General features: G+C 38.9%; 2 protein-coding genes across 6 annotated transcripts in view; both read left to right on the top strand.

The window, feature by feature from the left end:
• sorbs3 (sorbin and SH3 domain containing 3) overlaps positions 1 to 9,729 on the top strand; it is a 31,103-nt gene extending 21,374 nt beyond the window's left edge. For 2 of the 3 annotated variants that reach the window (XM_028457043.1, XM_028457044.1), the window contains exons 10-21: positions 38 to 73; positions 214 to 321; positions 895 to 950; positions 2,341 to 2,405; positions 2,860 to 2,918; positions 3,030 to 3,076; positions 4,390 to 4,504; positions 4,602 to 4,727; positions 5,499 to 6,029; positions 6,150 to 6,253; positions 6,336 to 6,442; positions 9,076 to 9,729. In XM_028457043.1, coding sequence (XP_028312844.1) covers positions 38 to 73; positions 214 to 321; positions 895 to 950; positions 2,341 to 2,405; positions 2,860 to 2,918; positions 3,030 to 3,076; positions 4,390 to 4,504; positions 4,602 to 4,727; positions 5,499 to 6,029; positions 6,150 to 6,253; positions 6,336 to 6,442; positions 9,076 to 9,137 — 1,416 coding nt within the window. In that variant the 3' untranslated portion in view covers positions 9,138 to 9,729. The remainder of the gene's footprint in view (positions 1 to 37; positions 74 to 213; positions 322 to 894; positions 951 to 2,340; positions 2,406 to 2,859; positions 2,919 to 3,029; positions 3,077 to 4,389; positions 4,505 to 4,601; positions 4,728 to 5,498; positions 6,030 to 6,149; positions 6,254 to 6,335; positions 6,443 to 9,075) is intronic. The other variant, XM_028457045.1, reaches the window with a different exon arrangement.
• A 2,311-nt stretch (positions 9,730 to 12,040) lies between these two features.
• pdlim2 (PDZ and LIM domain 2 (mystique)) overlaps positions 12,041 to 18,676 on the top strand; it is a 42,222-nt gene continuing 35,586 nt past the window's right edge. For 2 of the 3 annotated variants that reach the window (XR_003674804.1, XM_028457648.1), the window contains exon 1: positions 12,043 to 12,320. The gene's annotated coding sequence lies outside the window, so the exon portion shown is untranslated. Of the gene's footprint in view, positions 12,321 to 18,676 lie in introns of all 3 variants that reach the window. The other variant, XM_028457649.1, reaches the window with a different exon arrangement.

Genomic DNA, 18,676 nt, shown 5'->3' with positions numbered 1-18,676 from the left:
TCCTTATTTCTGTGTGTTTTATTTTCCTTCTTTTCAGAGGAAAGAGTCTGAGAAACCAAAGTCTTCTATTGAGGTGAGAATTTCGTTCATTTGTGATTTCTAAAACACTTGGTCACAATATAGTGACATTATGATAGGAAGAGGAAAGAACAAACAGACTTTGTCTCAGTGATTTAATCCTGCTATTACAACTCCATCATGGCTCGGGCTCAGGCCAGTTTGGCTTGTGAGCTGAGCCAGTTTGAGGCTGAACTGGATTGGGAGATCCAGGGCCTGGAGAAGACACTTTACCAGAAGAAGCAACATCAAGGCTGGGGTGAGGTACTGAGCCCTCCTCCTGACTCTCTGTGCTGAAGCATCCCTCACTTCTAATCTAGCAGAATGCCCACCTGCCCTTTAGTTTCCACGTCCCAGATCAGGGCCGTATGTCAGTGCTTGCTCTCTCTGATCACATTCCTTCCCTGTATGTCACATGGATGACCACCCTGCCAGAAGCTGCCTGCCTGTCTTGCTCTTGGATTGATCTGCTTTGTTCGAAACCTGCCTGCAAATGTAGAAGTAGCTGCCAGAAAAATCAAAAACCAATAAACAAAAATTTGTTTTTTTATTCTTGTTGATGTTCCATGAATAAAGTGTCTTAATCCTGCTGATACCTGTGATTAAAATGAGCCTAGATGCTACTTTTTTTAACTGAAATATTCCAACAATTCAGACAGTTCATGAGTGGATTTGTTATTTCAGCTGAGGAGGATAGGACCCAGGGGATTTCTGGCTCCTCTGGGAGTGGTCAGCACCTCCACTTTTGTCTGAGTTGTTGTGAGATTTCCTGTGAGCTGTAAGATCTTGAAGGCAAGCTGCTGGGAACAATCCCTCTAATGTTCATTCTGCTCACAGGAAGCCAAGGAAAGAGCTCCAGTGACGCCTGGAACAAAAAGCAATGCACAATACAGGTGAGTAATATAAGACAATATACATAGTTAAGTCCTTACAATCAGTGAAGCAGGACATGTTTTGTTTTAATTTGCTATTTATTTAAACAGGTTTTCCTTTTGATGTCATTCTTAGCAATAGCACACATTACTGTCAAGTGAAACTGTTTTGTGCTGTACTGTTTTGATGTGTTTTTTTTCACAAACAGTGTAATCCATACACATACAGTATATCCACTTTATTTTTTATTTAAATTGCTACTGTAGACATGATTATCGTCACTTCCTGGGATTCAAGTTGTAGCAGCATTATAAGTGATGACAGCCGCTCTTTCTAAACTAGTTGAGTTAGTTATTCTTCTTGTTTTGTGTAAACAAATCCAATAATGAGGACTCCTTTTTTTTTTTAAATTTTATTTTTTAAATAAATCTGTCATGTTTTTCCACAGGATTACAATTATTCCACAGTTTTAAGTGAATTGCAAATCCAGGGTCAATCGCTGCATAACCAGACTCCACTGAGCCAATAATAAAGTGGATTACACTTTGTTATTGGCTCAATGCTTGGAAGTAGCTGCCCATTACTTTTTAGAAAAACAAGCTTTGGGATTGATTCGAGCTGCCAGTGATCATTTGTTCTAAACTTCTGTGATCACGTGACCTTCTGTTTTTCCACACTTTGTTTAAAAGCTGTTGGTATAACAAGTTGGGATACAGCGTTCATTACTGCTGACAGCCCTCCACATTTCCCCCCATGTGTGTAATGCATTCTTAGAGGATTCTCGCTGCTGTTTGCTCAAGTTGAAGTTAGTGGGTTGAGACCTTTCCTGGTCCATTGGAATTTCTCTGAGGGCATGTAAAAGTGACGCCGTTCTCTCCTGTTGTTTGTCTGTGGGGGGTCCTGCTGGAATTACAAAACTGCTTTGCCTATAAATATACAAACTCCCTTTGAAAGAAGTCAAAGAGAAACGTTTTCTTTTCACAAATAAAGATCTGAAGATAAAATACTTTTTTGTTTTATCCCTTTGTTCAGACTAGAATGTCTTGGGTCACTTGGTCAAAATGTTACACATGCACATTTATTATCAAACAGCTACACAATATGTGCCACTTTTGTCTTTTTCTCCTATAAGGGACAGCACGTGTGAGTGAATTCTGTAGTGTGGCTTGTTTAGATGAAGGTCTGGGTTAGAAAGCACTCAGCAACTCCTAAATCGAGTATTTCAATACAAAATAAGCTAAAAAATGAAAATATATCGGTATAGGCGATATTATAATTTTCAGTATCGTCAAAACAGAAATCTCAATATATCTTGAATCTCGATATATTGCCCAGCCCTAGGATGACTCATATTGTTTAATCATTATACCTTTACTTGCTTCTTGAACATGTGTATTTTCTTCACTTCAGCCCCTCATCAGCACTGAAGCAGCCGGTCCAGCGCTCTGTTGGCCCTTCTTCTACTTTTACATACGGTAAAAGTTTATTACATTTTCCTTTCCTAGCCAAGTAACACATCAATACATTTTTTTATTCACAACCTTTCTTCACTTAGTTTAAACATAACAACAATAGCTGTTGATATGAGACGCTCATGCTCTTCAATCTTCCCTCACTTCTCAGAAAAATAGTCACTAATTCAATCAGGCAGAAAACTGATGAAAGTTTGAAGTGATCTATTTTACTTTATCGGTCTCCTGGTTTGGGCTTTTGTTGCCTACTTTAATTTTACCCTCACAGTGAAGCTGAAGTAAACATTGAAAGTCTTTGTGTGTGTTTGTGTGTTTTAACTATAGGGTGGTTGGGTGGGGAGGAAGTTCACAAAATAGGAAGGGAAAACTCAGAAGACCTGATTAATGATTGAAGATTAGCTATGCAGTTGTTTTTCTACTTAACTTGTATAACAGTTCAGACAATACTTTTTTATAGATCACCCATACACTGCAAATGACAGCATGGAGTTGCCATCTAAAAAAGAAGAGAAGAAAGTATGTTCCCATCGCTTCCAATCATCTGAATTATCTGATGATCACTTTTCTTTGAATTGCACTGTCAATATTTTTTTTTAACTTGTGATTTATTTTGTTTTTTTTCTCTAGATGAAAGCAGCAAGAGCAAAATTCAATTTCCAGGCCCAGTCACAGAAGTGAGTCACAATTTAAAACACACAGGAGTCACTGGGTTACGTTACCAACAGATTGTTCCCCTGTCGTGTACACGTCAGTCTAGCAATTTACAGTATCAGATATACATGGAGGTCTAAAATAAGATATCAAGTGTGTTGTCGGGACGGTACTAGTTTAGCATCGGCAAAGGAGAGACCAAGGAACAGCTGGAGCATCTGCACATGTGGACAGGATGTTCAGGAGAGGTGATATTTGACTGCAGAATAGTTAAAGGTCTGAAGTCTAAATTCTAATGTTGTAAAGTTAAAGTTGAGAGAAAACAGGAGATGCTGAAGCTCACATCATTAGAGCTATTCTCTGTAACAGTGTTTCTCAAATGGGGGTACGCAATGACACTACAGGGGGTACTTGAGAGAGGGAAAGAGGAAAATTAACAAATAAAGTGTCAGTCATGGTCACACCCCAGGCGTGAGATGACCGGAAATGATAAAAACTGTAGAAATAAATCTATTCAGGAACCAATAAATCAGTGTTTTTCAACCTTGGGATCGGGGCCTCGCGTTAAGTTGCTTGGAGTTTAAATGGGGTTGCCTAAAATTTCTGAAAAATGTAAGTAGATTTTTTAAATTATTTAATTATTATTGGGTTTTTTTATTAAAACAACACACAATCTTAAACAACTATTTCGATACCTTCACTTTGTGAAATATGAATCTAACTCAACTGAAATGCAGTAAAAAAAATCAATAAATACCTGAGCTCAAACATGATCTAAAACTCTTTGGAGTCACCTGAAATTCTGGATATCAAAATGGGGTCAGGATCCAAAAAAGGTTGGGAACCTCTGCCCTAAATACTGTTTCTTTAAAATGTCATCACTTGGTCATTCCATCATTATGCTCTATAGTTGTTTTTTTTTATTCTGAGCAAAATGTTGTAGCTGGACAATGGGGGTACTTGGATTCACAAATAAGAAAAAGGGGGTACTTCAGCCAAAAATGTTTGAGAACCAGTGCTCTATAAAACATTTGTTTCTATACCTCGTTCTTCTCCTGCTTAGCCTATCAAACAGTGTCCTAATCCTCTAACCATAGAAGCTGTGCAAAAGGCAGAACGTTATCTGTTAGTGCAGGGTTGGACGTCCCTGTGACAAAGACTGGATCTGTCCAAAAATAATCCAAACCTGCACTTTGAAATTTCTGCCTTAGCTTTTAAAGTTGGGAAGTGTGTTACAGTGTTCAATCATACAGTTTCATGTCCAGTTTGTGCTATTGATGTTTTTTAGTGGTGTGTTTTTAAGAAGATCAACCTGTTTGTATTTGTCCTGTCTTAGGGAGCTCACGCTGCAGAAGGGTGACATAGTGTACATTCACAGGCAGGTGGATGCTAACTGGTTTGAAGGGGAACATCACGGTAGAGCTGGGATTTTTCCCACTTCCTATGTCGAGGTATTCATCTTTTAGTCAAGTGTCACAATCTCTTACAAACGGACATTGTAACAGCCTGTGAATCTCATTACAACCCTGCCCTGCATGTCTTTCACAGATTCTACCCCCCACAGAAAAGCCCACCCCCGTTAGGTCTCCCACTCTTCAAGTGTTGGATTACGGAGAAGCTGTGGCTCTGTATAACTTTAATGCAGACCTACCAGTGGAGCTCTCTTTTCGTAAAGTGAGTGCTGTTTTCTTTATATCCTTACTTGTACAAGGGATGCTTTGAAAAGGTGTCAGACATAGCTATGCAGAGGTGATGCCCTAACCAAACAGGCAACCTAGACAAAGTCTCAGTTGGCAATCACAAGAGAAATGTTCTGCTTGCCGTTCATTTCAAATCAGTGCGTGACAGGGAGGAGCCTCTTAAATGGCAGAGGAGTAAAAAAAATGGATCAAATTATTGTTGAAGTAGTTATATTTGATCAAAATCACAGTAAATATTTGGTAACACTTGAAGTTTTATACACAAGGCTGACATTACACTGTCATTATTGTGACATGACACCTGTGTTAGCATGGTTAACGTGTCACAAAGGCTGTCATTAAGTGTTGTTCGTTACCATAATCCTAACCCTTAGTTACCCTAACCCCAACCCTAACCCTACCTTAACCCCACTAGATCCCTCGACCGAACCCAAAAAATGCCAACATAGCTCCAAAGGTGTCATAATTTAGTGAACGACACTTAATGACAGCCTTCATGACACCTTATTCATGCTAATGACAGATAATGACAGCGTAATGTCAGCCTTATGTAAAAAACTTCAAGTAAAGTGTTTCCAAATATTTTGCTAAAGTCGGATTTTTAATGCAAATGATTCATTTTATGATCCTTCTGTACCAATTGTTCCACATAAAATAAAGCATTGACTTATTTTATTCATGCATAAAATACTGACTGAATGTGACTGAAAAATGAATTATTATAACTTCTCTAAATTCTCTTCAGGGCGAGGTGATCAGCATAACTCGCTGTGTTGATGATAAATGGTTGGAGGGTCGGATCTCAGGAACAAACCGGAGTGGTATCTTCCCTGCCAATTACGTCCAGGTCAACAAGATGCCACGCACCAAATACTGCTTGGATGACAGCTCACCCGGCTCACCCATGTCTCCCATCTCCCCTGGGCCACAGAGCCCAGGACGCCCACTCCACTCCCCCTGCCCGCGCTCACCGTTGTCTCCTTTCACCCCCACTTCCATGAGCCCAAAGCCCCAACACTCTCCCTTAAAGTCGTCCTCACCAGTACCTCCTGGCAGCCCTGCCTCACACTCCTGCTCCCCCACTCAGACTTCTGTTTCTAAAGAAATGGTTGATCATTTAGCCACCAAACAGCAGAACAGCCACTGGGCTGGCTCACCCTTAGCTAACCAGAGCTACACATCTACAGCCTTCCCACCTTCCTCTCAGTCGTCAGCATCTGCACTCAGGCCTGGAGCTTCCACAGCCACCTCCCTCAGACACACTGAGCCCTCACAGGTCCGCCCTCACAGCCTCCCTCAATGCTTGCACCCATTGTGGCTCTGCTTGTCCTGTCACAACTCTAGCTCATCAATTCTTACCGCACAACCCCTGACACGTGCTCTCCATCTTTCTTAGGGTGCAATACCAAACCAGCCTGCGCCGTCGAGTCCCTACAACGACTCCTTGGTGCCAACAAAGGTGCCAAACAGCCCCACTTCAACAGTGGTCCACCGGCACCCGTATGTCTAGACTTCATTGTTTCACTGCTGCAGCGCCTGTCATCCTGGTTTAAGAGATTCTTTTGATTTTTCTCAAATATAGATACAAAGCGATCTACAACTACAAACCACAGAATTCAGATGAGCTGGAGCTTAAGGAAGGAGACATTGTGCAAGTGATGGAGAAATGTGATGATGGCTGGTTTGTAGGTGAGACTTTTCCTTTTGGTTTTTAACATTTGGTTCATTATCTTACAAGTGGTTGTATTTAATGTATTCACTGTGGAGCAGGGGTGTCAAACTTATTTTAGTTCAGGGGCCCAATATGGACCAGTTTGACCTAAAGTGGGCCGCAGATTTTAGGTTGTGCCCCAGTGTTTACTATCACTCCCTGCTGGATCTTCACTTCAAAAAATTCTAGATTTTGTAAGCAATTTTTGTGTAATTTAGAGGAATTTTGTGGAATTGGTTGTGATAAATTGCAAGATTTGTGGAAAAAATTAGAGTTCTTTCCACAATTAGCAATTAAAAATGATTGCATTCATGTGACATAAACAAATGAAAATATATCGAAATATTGCAGAGTTTCATTAAATTGGTGAATTTGATATTTCTTCAACTGGATTATTTGTTAATTTACACAATAATTAATGTTTTTGTTGTCATTTTTACTTTCTCCTACGGGCCAAATTGGATGCTCAAAATGGCCGGATTTGGCCCCCGGGCCTTGAGTTTGACAAATTTGTTAGAGAGAAAGGATGTTTGGATTTTAATCACAACAAAGATGAACCTATTTGATGTTGTTTAGTTGCAGCAGGGCCACAGACCATCAATGTGTTGTATTAGCGCAGCGAGACAGAAATGACATAGAGTGACCTTTATGCACTATATGTGAGCTCTAACTGGGATGGAGCACTTTATTTCATTAAGTTCTTTCGCTGAATCCCCAAATGTGGGAAAATACATTGTTGACGTATTCAGTGCATCCAGAAAGTATTCACAACGCTTCACTTTTTCCACGTTTTGTTATGTTACAGCCTGTCATCATATGAATCATATTAAACTAATCTCATTCCTAAAAATTCTACACAAAAAACTCCATAATGACAATGTTATTTTGTTGTAAAATGACAGAGTGACTGCCCTCTATGGGTTGAAACCCGTCTATTACAATTGGGCGACCGTAGCTCAGGTGGTCGTAGGGTCATTTTCCGATTGAGAGGTTGGAGGTTTGATCCCAGTCTATCCCTGTCGAAGGGTTGAACCCGAAGTTGCACCTAGTGGTCAAACTGTAAAGTGCTTTGAGACTACTTCAATGTAGGGGAAAAGCACTATATAAATCAAGTCAATTTACAATTTTTGCTATTGGCTGAGAACAAGATCATGTGATGTTTTGGAACCATCTTGCATCACAAACAAGCCCTGTTAGCCACGCCCCTTTTATAAAAACTAGCACCTGTGGGCTCTACAATCTATGGTGGTGAGTAGGTTGGATTGAGAGAAGAGTGAATAGAGAGGTACTGTGTAATGAATAGCTAGTTAACGTAGCACAGATCGTTCATTGGATATTTTATAGTATAGACTGGGCGTGTCTTAACTGCTCCAGGAGCCCCGCCCATAATCTGCAGTTCGAGGCGGCGCTCAACGTTCAATACACCAATCGTGTTCAGACTTAATCTAACCCTAACCTTAACCCATATCTATTTTGTATGCCTATAGAATTATGTAACATATAAAATTATTTATATTGCACGATTCATTTATTTTGAGGTTCATTATTTTCAACTGTATAAGAATCACACAGCACAATAGCATCTCGACATTGAGCAGCGTTGAGCTCCACCCCGAACTGCGGACTTCAGTCAGGGGTACTTTGATCTTTAGGCACTTGGGCCCCTTCTTCTTTGCAGTACTTCTCAAGCTCCATCAGGTTGGATGGGAACCATTTTAGAATCTCTCCAGAGATGGTGAATGGGATTCAAGTCTGGACTCTGACTGGGCCACTCTAGGACATATACAGTGATGAGCGGTGCCTAGTTTCCCAGCATTACGGGGTATTTTGTGTAGAAGTTTTGAGGAAAGAGATTCATTTAATACAATTTGGAACAAGGCTGTAACATAACAAAATGTGGAAAAAGTAAAGTGCTGTGAATACTGTATACATTATACAACTAGGGCTGTCCTCATACAACTTTTCACTTACGTTACGATACTTATTGCATCCTTGTGTTTAGCCCATACTGATATTGACCCAGTATGATACAAGCACGGCTCATACATACTTTTATTATTTATTTAGTAGTGTGGAATGTTAGAAAAGGCTTGAACAATAGTCAGCAACAGTAAGTATGAAAAAACTGACCCATTATTAACCAATGGATGACATGTATTTTAAACTTAAACATAAGAATATTCTAAAATAAATACATTTAAAAAAAAAAAAGAATTAGAAGATAACCTGAAAAATAACCTGAATAAATCAAATAAAAACAACATATATTATATCGGATTTTAGACGCAGGCCGTTATAATCTGATATTATCTTCTTTTTGCTGATATCATTATGGGATTAGGACATCCTTAGAAACAACAGTGTTTTACTCATTAGGTAGAAAAACTGCTTTTTAAGTTTTTAAATTCAACTGATCAAATATATTATCAGGGAACCAGGTTTGCCCTTAAAAAAAGAAGAAAAAAAAAACAGGTTTGCCCTCTACTGGAGATGTTAAGTTAATTCAGGTATATCTCATTATGACATAACTATTCATTTAATAGATGTATATAATGCATTAATTGTGAATGACTGTATGTGTTCTAACTAGTCCATGCTTTGTTCTTTGAAGGTACGTCAGAACGGACTCGTGCTTTCGGAACTTTTCCTGGGAATTACGTCGCACCGGTTTGACTTCCTCACTTTCTGCCTCAGCACAGCCCTCAGGACACACGGAGCTTTTTAAATCACTTCCCCACACACTGCTACCACACTCCTCAGGCTGGTTTCTTAGTAAAACCTGCACGATCACTCTGTTTCCAAAATGATGGAGAGGTTAAAAAAGCTTGGACTCCAGCTCCTCCCCCATCGTGCATGTTTTGCGCACACGTGTGAGATTTGGAGAGTGACTTACCGACACATGACTTGATAGGAACGAACGATTGCTGATGATACAGTTTCAGATGCAAAGAAGGGACTTTTTTTGTGCCACAGTTATTTGCAGCTGCAGAACATTCACATTCCTTCCCACTGAGCTACGCTGTCTCCAAAGACGTTTTAATACAAATCAGAGCAGCCTTCAGTTTTTTGTCACCACAGTGCCATCACAGAACACTGAACACTGTACTACACAGCTTTGAAATAAGATCAGGATTTTTCAGGATTCTTATTAACTATTGTTATTCCCCCCCCCCCTAATGTTTCCCCAGATTTCCTCTCAGGTCTTTGATATAATCAAGGCAAATTTGAGGACACAACATGAACCCCTTTGAATTACACCCAAAAAACAAAAAACAAACAATAGGAAGGGTGGAGACATATCAGTGTTTGGATGACAATGCAGGTTGGATGCCAAAGATGAGACAAAATTAATTTATGATATGTGATCGAACTAAGTCTCTGATACAACAAATTGCATTTCAATCTTTATGTCGTTATAATGCTTTGTTTTTAGGCAAAATGTATCTTCGAAAAAGTATGTGCCAAAGCTAACCTTTAATCACATGCTCTCGTTAAAATCCCTGCTAACTTTGCTATTACATATTTTTCAATATTTTCACCCACTGAGGTTAACAGTCCCACTTTGTAGCCCACTGTGCCCACCTACGCTAGTGCCAGAAACACCTTTAATGATCTAAATCTTATCAGATGTTTTGTAATTTTACAGGGTCATGATTTTACTGTAAAAAAAGAAGAATCCTGATTAGGAGACTCTGTACAGAGAGAGCCATACAGGCTGTGATGCTGTCAAGCTCAAAGTATAATATATAGATTATTATTATTTTTTTGCTTAAAAATTATGTAATGCTGATGTACGGTACTGAGTTTTGTTAAACTAATAAACAGTAATACTGAAGTGTTTGCTTGTTTTCACTTTTAATGTACCTTTTCGGTTGTGAAACTGGATTAAAACGTTGTGTTGACTCAGAACTTTTAGAGAGACACTCACTGATTGTGTCGCTATGTTAGTTGGGTTAGGGTTTACCAACGCAAACAAAATGATCAAATTAATTGAAAATATTAGAGTTAACTAAATATGATGATAAAACATAGAAGTAAGGACAAAAATGTGAGGTAAAAGTTTAATAAATGAACACAATTTCTATGGTTTCTAATAATTAACCATGATGGGGTTTTTTTTTTCTCTCTCTCTCTCTCTTTTTGGGGCATTTATTGATGCATAAGTAGTTTGCACTGGGTAGATTCTACAGGAGGATCCATAGGCACCAGGTGATGCCCTATTAGTTGGACAAGTAAGGGAAGGGTGAGCAAGGGGAAGGTAAATGCTATTTGACCTTTAACACACGCACGACAAGAGCAAGGCATCAAGTTTTTAGGTCATTTTTTTTTCAATGGAATAAACAAAGACAACCTAAGATTGCCTGGATATTGAATTTGTTTGATCCAGCATAAAATCCATGTTCTCTTTGCCCCATGGATGCTTGGTTTTTTTGTGAAAAAATGTAAAGTATGCTATCTTATATAGAGTGAAGCAGTGTTTTCCTGCTGACTGACAACACATGACTATTGTTTAGTTTAAACAAAAAAAGGTATAGGGCAATGTGCAACAATTGGAACAAAACATGTTGACACAGAGGTCAACAATCCTGCTTCACAATGAAAGAGTCAGAGATTCACACCCTACCCTTTAGGTGTGGGGTTTGAATCCCTGACTGCATTTGGCCTTTTCTCCACCAAACAGGATGCATTGATGACAGAAATTATTAATATCCATATCAAATATATCGAACAAAAAGTTTTTTTTTTAAAATTTCAGCAACAACATATGTATTGTATGTCCATTTATGACACACACACACACACACACACACACACACACACACACACACACACACACACACACACACACATATACAATTTCCTGAACGGCTTGCCATATAAGTAGCCTATATAACTGTATATATAGGCGACTTTCTTTTCTACGAAACCACTCATACCAACAATTTAACCAACCGAAACATTCGAATTTGGTTAAAATCTCATTGAAACATGAAAACTTATATTGCAAAAGCAGACAACTCTGTTTTTATACTTTTATTTTTAAATACATTTTGATAACATTAGTTTTTTTCATTATTCAGCTCAGGTGATACGAGTCAAATCAAAGTTAAGAGGCCTTTACAAGCTTGGTCATATCTTCTCCTTAGTCTTTATTTTGACTCGAATCCCCTGGACCAAATCATATATTTATTTATTTTAATTGTAAAGACTTAATTTACTGCTTGCAACAAAACTCTTGAAATAGTCCACTTTTGTCACAAAATGAGAATTAAAAATTGTACATGTCCTATTGATTGTACTGCACAGGTGTGGGGGGGGGGGGGGGGGGGGGGTGCGTTCTGGTTAAACTTTTTGATTGGTTTCGATGGTTTGAGTTGGCTTTTTTTTTTAATTTTTACTGTGAAAATACGATTGCACTTGCTCATTTCCGCCAGCAGGTGGCGCGTGACACAAAGCGCCAAACTCCGTGCGTGTGTCCGTGTAGTGTGGAATTAATGGCTCAATTACCAGTGCGTCACCCTCCCCTCTGTCCTCTCTCCACCCTCGTCCTGCAGCACACCTCAGGGCACCGCCTGCCTGACAGCGTGAGTCAAACGCTCTTATTTTGGTAGGAGCGGAAGGCACGGGGATACCTCGGCACGTATAGCCACAGGTGGTGTGCGCGTGTGTCGTGACAGCGCGTGTCACAGAGGAGCGGCTATAAAAGGACCGACCGCTCATCCGCGGACAGTTAAAAGCTTTTCTCCGCGTCTGTCGCTGGCGTTTTATTTATTTTTGGGAAGGTTTTTCTTGAGCGTTTGGGACGAAGAGCCTGTGATTATAACAGGTGGGAGAGCCAGCAGCTGCTGCTATTTGGTGAGTCAACATTAATTAGCCACAAACAAGAAAACAAATGTGTTTTTACGAGGACTCTTGTAGCATTGTGTCAGTGATACATCATCTTTTTTTTTTATTATTATTGTATCTTATACGTAACATTCTCTGTTTAAACCCCCGTATATAATTAAATGGTGCCAGTCAGTGTATTTTAAAGACCTTAAAGTTAGTAGTGGCTAATTTTGAGCAGGTCAATGGTCGGTTCTGTAGCTGGAAACTAAAGGTAACATTTAAACTGGTGCACATTTCCTTTTCCTTCAGCTTCTGCAGACGTGACATGCTCTGTGCAGCTATAGCAGAGCACGAGCTGAACCTCAGGAAACTTTATTTAACACACATTGTCTTCTTTAAGTGTTTGGTATAATCGGCCATTACATTAGGACCACCATAGTGTAGTAGAGCAAACATGGGCACCTGGCGACCCTCTGTCTAATTCTGTAAGCCCCCCCACACAAATGAATACACAATATGACTCCAAAATTGCACAAAAATGACAGGAAAATGCACAAAAAGACCAAATAATATCTAAAATGGCTCATTAAACACTAAACAACAAATACACACATAATGACTCCAAAAAACACACACGATTACTATAAAAACACACAAAAAGATTTTTTTCGTTTTTATTTATTTTTAGCAAAACAACAGTGTACAACTGCAAAGACATAGACAACCAACCATGTTCTTTCTTATATTAGTGCTGACCTGCGATATGCTGACATAGATACTGATAATGTGGCTCTTGGATCAAACAATCACACTTTTGTGGCCCCCGTTGTGATAAAAGTTGCTCATCTCTGGTGTAGATCTCTCTCCTGCTGCAAAAACAGCACTGATTTGTCAAGTCTTAACTTCCCCTTCTGTTGATGTGCTGTAGTATCTGGTACCTGTATTTTTTTTTTATTTTTTTAATTCTTTATGTTGCGTGATTGAGTGGAATTTCTGTCTTATTCAGCAGGTGTTTAGTTGCATTGTCGTTAACATTGAGGCCATGATAACTTCCTAAAAATGATTATACTACAAGTCCTTTCCGTTTTTAATATGAGACAGAACACGTTATCTTAAAGCTGATATCTGGAGTTTCTGAGAAATCTGTTTGTGTATGATTCTTTTGAAATGCGAAAAATACCTAACTAGTCTTTTATTATGGTCTACTGCCAGTGGTCATTCATATACATTAATGTATATAAGTCCCGCCTTTGTCTTATATACAAATGGAAACAATCGCTGAGTGCGCCCAGCCAATAGGCTTTGACTTCCTGTTTTTGAGACTGTCAATCAAAGGGAATGCAGAACAGTGCATGGAAATAAGGACGTGCGTCGCAACAGCGAACAGGTACATATGATCTTGGCTCTTACCTGACCCACAGCCCTATATCAATGTGACCCGATGCGACCTTGTTAATGTTCCACGATACGCGTGCAGAAAAGTAGAGGCGTGGCTTCTGGTAGATTGGCAGAGGCAGTGGGAGGATGTGAGGCCGTTTATGGCGGAACATAGAGACGTTTCTCAGGAACTCTGGATATCAGTTTTGAACTCCAGCACAGCTGTCGTCACAGATACTGAGTCAGTGAGGTGGTTTGTACAGAGTGCAAACTACATGAGTTGGTGTAGGTGGCATATTCAATAAAACCATGTTCAAAGCTTTACGCTGTGTTCTTCCCACAGTCCATGGTGGTGCCAAAGGCCAGCCTTGTCGTCATAATGTTTTGTCTGATTACTGTAATTGGTAGGTTACAGTTCAAGCCAGTCTGAGCAGTACTTTCTCATTTTGTTTCATAACGCCACTGAAATTCTCTTAAAATAGTGTAACGTGGATGTGAGTTTGGCTCATGTGTAACCACTGTAGGTGTCTGAGTGTAATCTCTAAACAGTGAATATGAAGCCAGCCTCCAAACCTACGGCCTGCTGTTTATTTGCTTTGTACACTGATTATAGCAGACTGCCTTTCATATGCTCCACTTAGCATACCTTCCCTCCTTTTATTATCTGCATCTGGGCTCTGATTCTTTATTTAATTTTTTTTGTAGGGACACATACAGTGTAATACCATCCAGCAACCAAAAACAGACGGCTGTAATTTAGGAGGAAGCAAAAGCAGTAACTCATTCGAAAAACACAGGGAGGATTTTGGTTTATATTTTTGTTTGTTTTATGTTTATATTGTGGTTTTAACTGGAATGAATTGGGTTTTTGTTTAGTGAAACTCAATTCTGGTGATATATATTTTTTTGTTCTTTCATGCTGTCACTTGTGGTGTATAGTTTGCAGTAAGTCAGTTTTTCTGTGTACAGTAATGAAAATACTGTTTGGATTTTGTTTCACAGAAACGTGTTTTTCTGCGTTTTAGCTGAGGCTAAGCTTTCTTTGGGTGATGTTTCCTTCTTTGTGCCATTTTTGTGAAAGTCTTCATGTGCAAAAGTTGGTTTCGAACCTAACCACAGAGGTTTCACTCCAAAAGCATCGAGTGTCTTTGAAAAGCTTCCACAGCTGCAGTGCTGAACATTCAGATTGTTCTTGCACAAATGTTCACTGTGCTGCATGCACAGGATATGGTGAACTGACTGCAGAAACATCAACATTTAAAAACGATGCTGTGTAAAGGTCACAGTGATAATCCTGGTTTTCTTACTGCATTTTACTACTTTTTGAATAAAGAAATTCACTTAAGACAATTTCTAAGTTAGACTTCACTGTCATATTTTTAAAGCCCTCAAAATTCTTCATTCTCCATCTTCTATACCTGCTAACCAGGAAGAAACAAAGTAATGCAGTCAAATACAATGACCTTAAAATACCAAACCCCCCCTCCACCCCACAAAAAGAGAAGGAAAAAAAACTCAACAATGTTCAGAAGAAATACATTACATACATTGTAAGAAATAGATTTTATTTGAGTATTAAATGCACGTTTTGTAATTTAATACTTGTCCTGGGTGTCATTTATTAGGTCTCGAGTTGAAATGCTTTGGGCAAGTAATATGAGGTGTTTATCTATTGTCAGTTGCTCATATTTTCTAGGGGTGTCCCGATCAGATATTGATATATATCGGTCCGATATCAGCCAGAAAACAAAGATCGGAATTTATTGAACTGCATCTATAATTTCCGATATATATTATATTTATTCAATTGTAGAACGCTGTAGATATTATGTTGAAGGTTAAAATGTATGTAACCAATAGGTTAATAATAAATGGGTCAGTTTTTGTCATACTTACTGTTGCTGACTATTGTTCTCTGTTTGAGTAACATCACTTGATCAAGCCTTTTCTAACATTACACACTATAAAATAAGGAATAAAAGTACGTATGATTCGTGCCGTGTCGGCCAATACTCAAGGCTGCAATATCGGCATCGTATTGGAAGTGTAAAAGTTGTATCGGGACATCTCTAATATTTTTCCATGTCATGGTTATCAATTTTGAAGTCAGAAAATATGCATCAAGTGAAAGGTAGAGCCTGACCGATATGGGGTTTTTAGGGCAGATCTATCTGTATAACCAATATATCTGTCGATAGCCGATATACATAAAATAAGAACATATATATACTGTATATAATCACACATTCTTATAATGCCCAAAATATGACTCGAGACAAAAAGGCGCTTTAATTAGTAACACTGGTAACATATGGACTGTAAAGCAACTGATTAACAAGAAAAGGCAAAGTTGCGAAAACAATATTTCTGAAATGCATTATGAAAAAAATATTGAAATATTCAAAAGTAAAGTTTCACAAACTGTAATCATGAATCAATAAAGTCAAAATGTAACTGTAAACAATTAACTAGTGAATAGGGATGTCCTGATGCAACTTTTTCACTTCCGATGCAATACGGATATTGCAGCAATACGGAATTGGCCGATATCGATCCAGTACGATATCAACACAAATCATAAACACTTTTATTACTCATTTTGTAGTGTGGAAGAATGTTAGAGAAGGCTTGATCAAGTGATGTTACTCAAATAGAGAACAATAGTCAACAATTCAAGTTCGCTTCAGTTATTTTTTTTTACTGTCATGTATATGGTGGGAACAAAAACAACAAAAACTTATGGGAGTGCTTATATCGGAGAGTTTAGATGCAGTCCAATTAAATCCGATATTCATTTTCTGTCTATCGGATCGATATCAATATCGGATCGATATCGAATCAGGACACCCCTACTAGTGAATACCTCAACCATTTAACCAGCCGGGCTATTCACCGATGTCGATTAATCGGAACGATTTTAGCTACCACTGATTAATTGACATCAGTGAATAGCCTGGCAAATTAAATGATCAGGCTATTCACCTAGTTAAAGGTTAAAGTTATTTGACTGATGTAGGGAAAATGGGTAAGTGTGAGGTGATGTTGGTCCCAGGAAGGTAAAGCTGTGACCCAGTGATGGAGTACAGGGAGGTTTTAAAGCTGAAGGAGAGCAAAAACCATCTGGTTTATTTTTTAACAAACAAGCTAGGTTGCAGGTTGTGTAAAAAAGATGTCAGAATTGCATTGTATATGTTAGAAAGCATCATACTTTTAACTGCTCATATCTTTTTAATGTAGAAATATTTTCCAATGCTAAATTTTAGATCACATGCGCGCACAACTTTTCAAACAAATATGGGAGTGACTTTCGGTGGACGATTACCTCAATGAGACACAAGCAATTATAGAGAAGGCGCAAGTTTAACAATGCACAGGCCTCTCAACCAACACCCATTCAGACATGCTTTTTGTGTTGTTTTCTCCATGGTGATTGCTGCTTACTGAATATATGACAAAATGGGTGTGGTTTGGAGAAAGCACAAGATGTCTTTTGACTTGGCTCAGTCCAGGGTGGGGCTTGATTATGCATTCTTCTTCTCCTTACTCAGTGGGTGTGTGCGCGTCCAGGTAGAAACCGACCACTGGCAGCAGCATCACTGACACAGGTTGCGGAAAATTCACAGACGAGAGTATGTGGACTGATGTGAGAGTCTTGACAAGTGTGTGATTCATAAGATGAATATTCCCCTGCAGCTACAGTGGTTCCTCTCAGAGAGAGTGCTCTTTCACTTCCAACTGGAGCCAGAGCTTTATGTGTGTTTCTGCTCAGACATTCTCACTGTATTAATGGGAGAATTTCAATCCACTGAATGTTGGCACAGAATGCCCAGAGAAGGAAAAGGGTTTTATCCTAAACACAGGAAGAGATGATGTATGTGGTCGTGTTTGACTACCAGACACTTCATTATACTGAGATTTCTATTCACTTAATCTGAAGCCACACAGTTCAATATTTGCTTCACTAAAGTACACGGGGGTAATGACTTGTGTTTTTTTCAGAATTAATAGGTTTTTAATGCTCAGGATTACCTTTGTCAAACTGTGACATTAATAGTTTTCCTGCATAGATTTATGAGCTGGCCTTGTCACGAAGTGCGCACACATCTGTTAAAAACATCCTAATTATACTTTTAAAAGCAAAACATTTCATAACCATTGCAACATGTTGTTCTATTGCTTCAGAGTTTGATTTACATGAATAACTTTTATTAAAACCTGAAATATCCAGATTGAACTAATGCTTGCATTTCTTGTCAGCAGTTTGTCTGTTGCTTTGATCATATGGATTCTGGGTAAATCACATACCACAGCATATTTATTATCTGATCGCACGTGGAACGAGGACAATTAATGATGTATCGTACTTAAAATATACCAAAAAAAGATGTGCCTGAGGGTCATCAGATATTTTACGCTAAACCAAAACGCAAAGCTCTCACTTTACTGAACGATGCATATTAAACACCCGACAATGGCCACAAACTTTGAGTAATGATATAATTACAGGATTCAACAAATTCAAGCATTGAAAGTGAGGTTCCTACTTTGGGTGGCTGGACTCAGCCTTGGTGAGAGGGTGAAGTACTCTATAAAGAACTGCTAGTCTGCTCAATAAAACAAGCGAGTTGATAAGTGGACACATTGATGGATTGATTGGGGGGAAAAAGGAGGAGATGGTCCAAAGAAAGCCTGCTTTGCTGGATCGGTTCGCTTAATGTTGCTGGCCAACAGGGTGCTGAGTGGAAACTATGCTGCTGGTGTGTGAAAACTCAAGAGAGAGGATGGAAATATGTGTGCAGGTCGTCAGAAAAGTGGCATCAGGGTAGATGCAAGACTCTGGATAGCTCATTTACACTTTCCAACACTTGATGGCCAATAATATTTACTTTTACTATTAATTTAAGTCTCTTTTACCTGAGTTGCTGGTTGTCATTCTGATGAGCTGTGCCATAGAAATGCATTTTCATTCAGCTTCAATAACTGCAGAGTGTAAAACGTTGTTGACA

The sequence above is a fragment of the Gouania willdenowi genome, chromosome 9 (assembly GCF_900634775.1).
Source record: "Gouania willdenowi chromosome 9, fGouWil2.1, whole genome shotgun sequence".
In the NCBI taxonomy this organism is placed as follows: domain Eukaryota; kingdom Metazoa; phylum Chordata; class Actinopteri; order Blenniiformes; family Gobiesocidae; genus Gouania; species Gouania willdenowi.
This window is presented reverse-complemented; position numbering and strand designations above follow the sequence as displayed.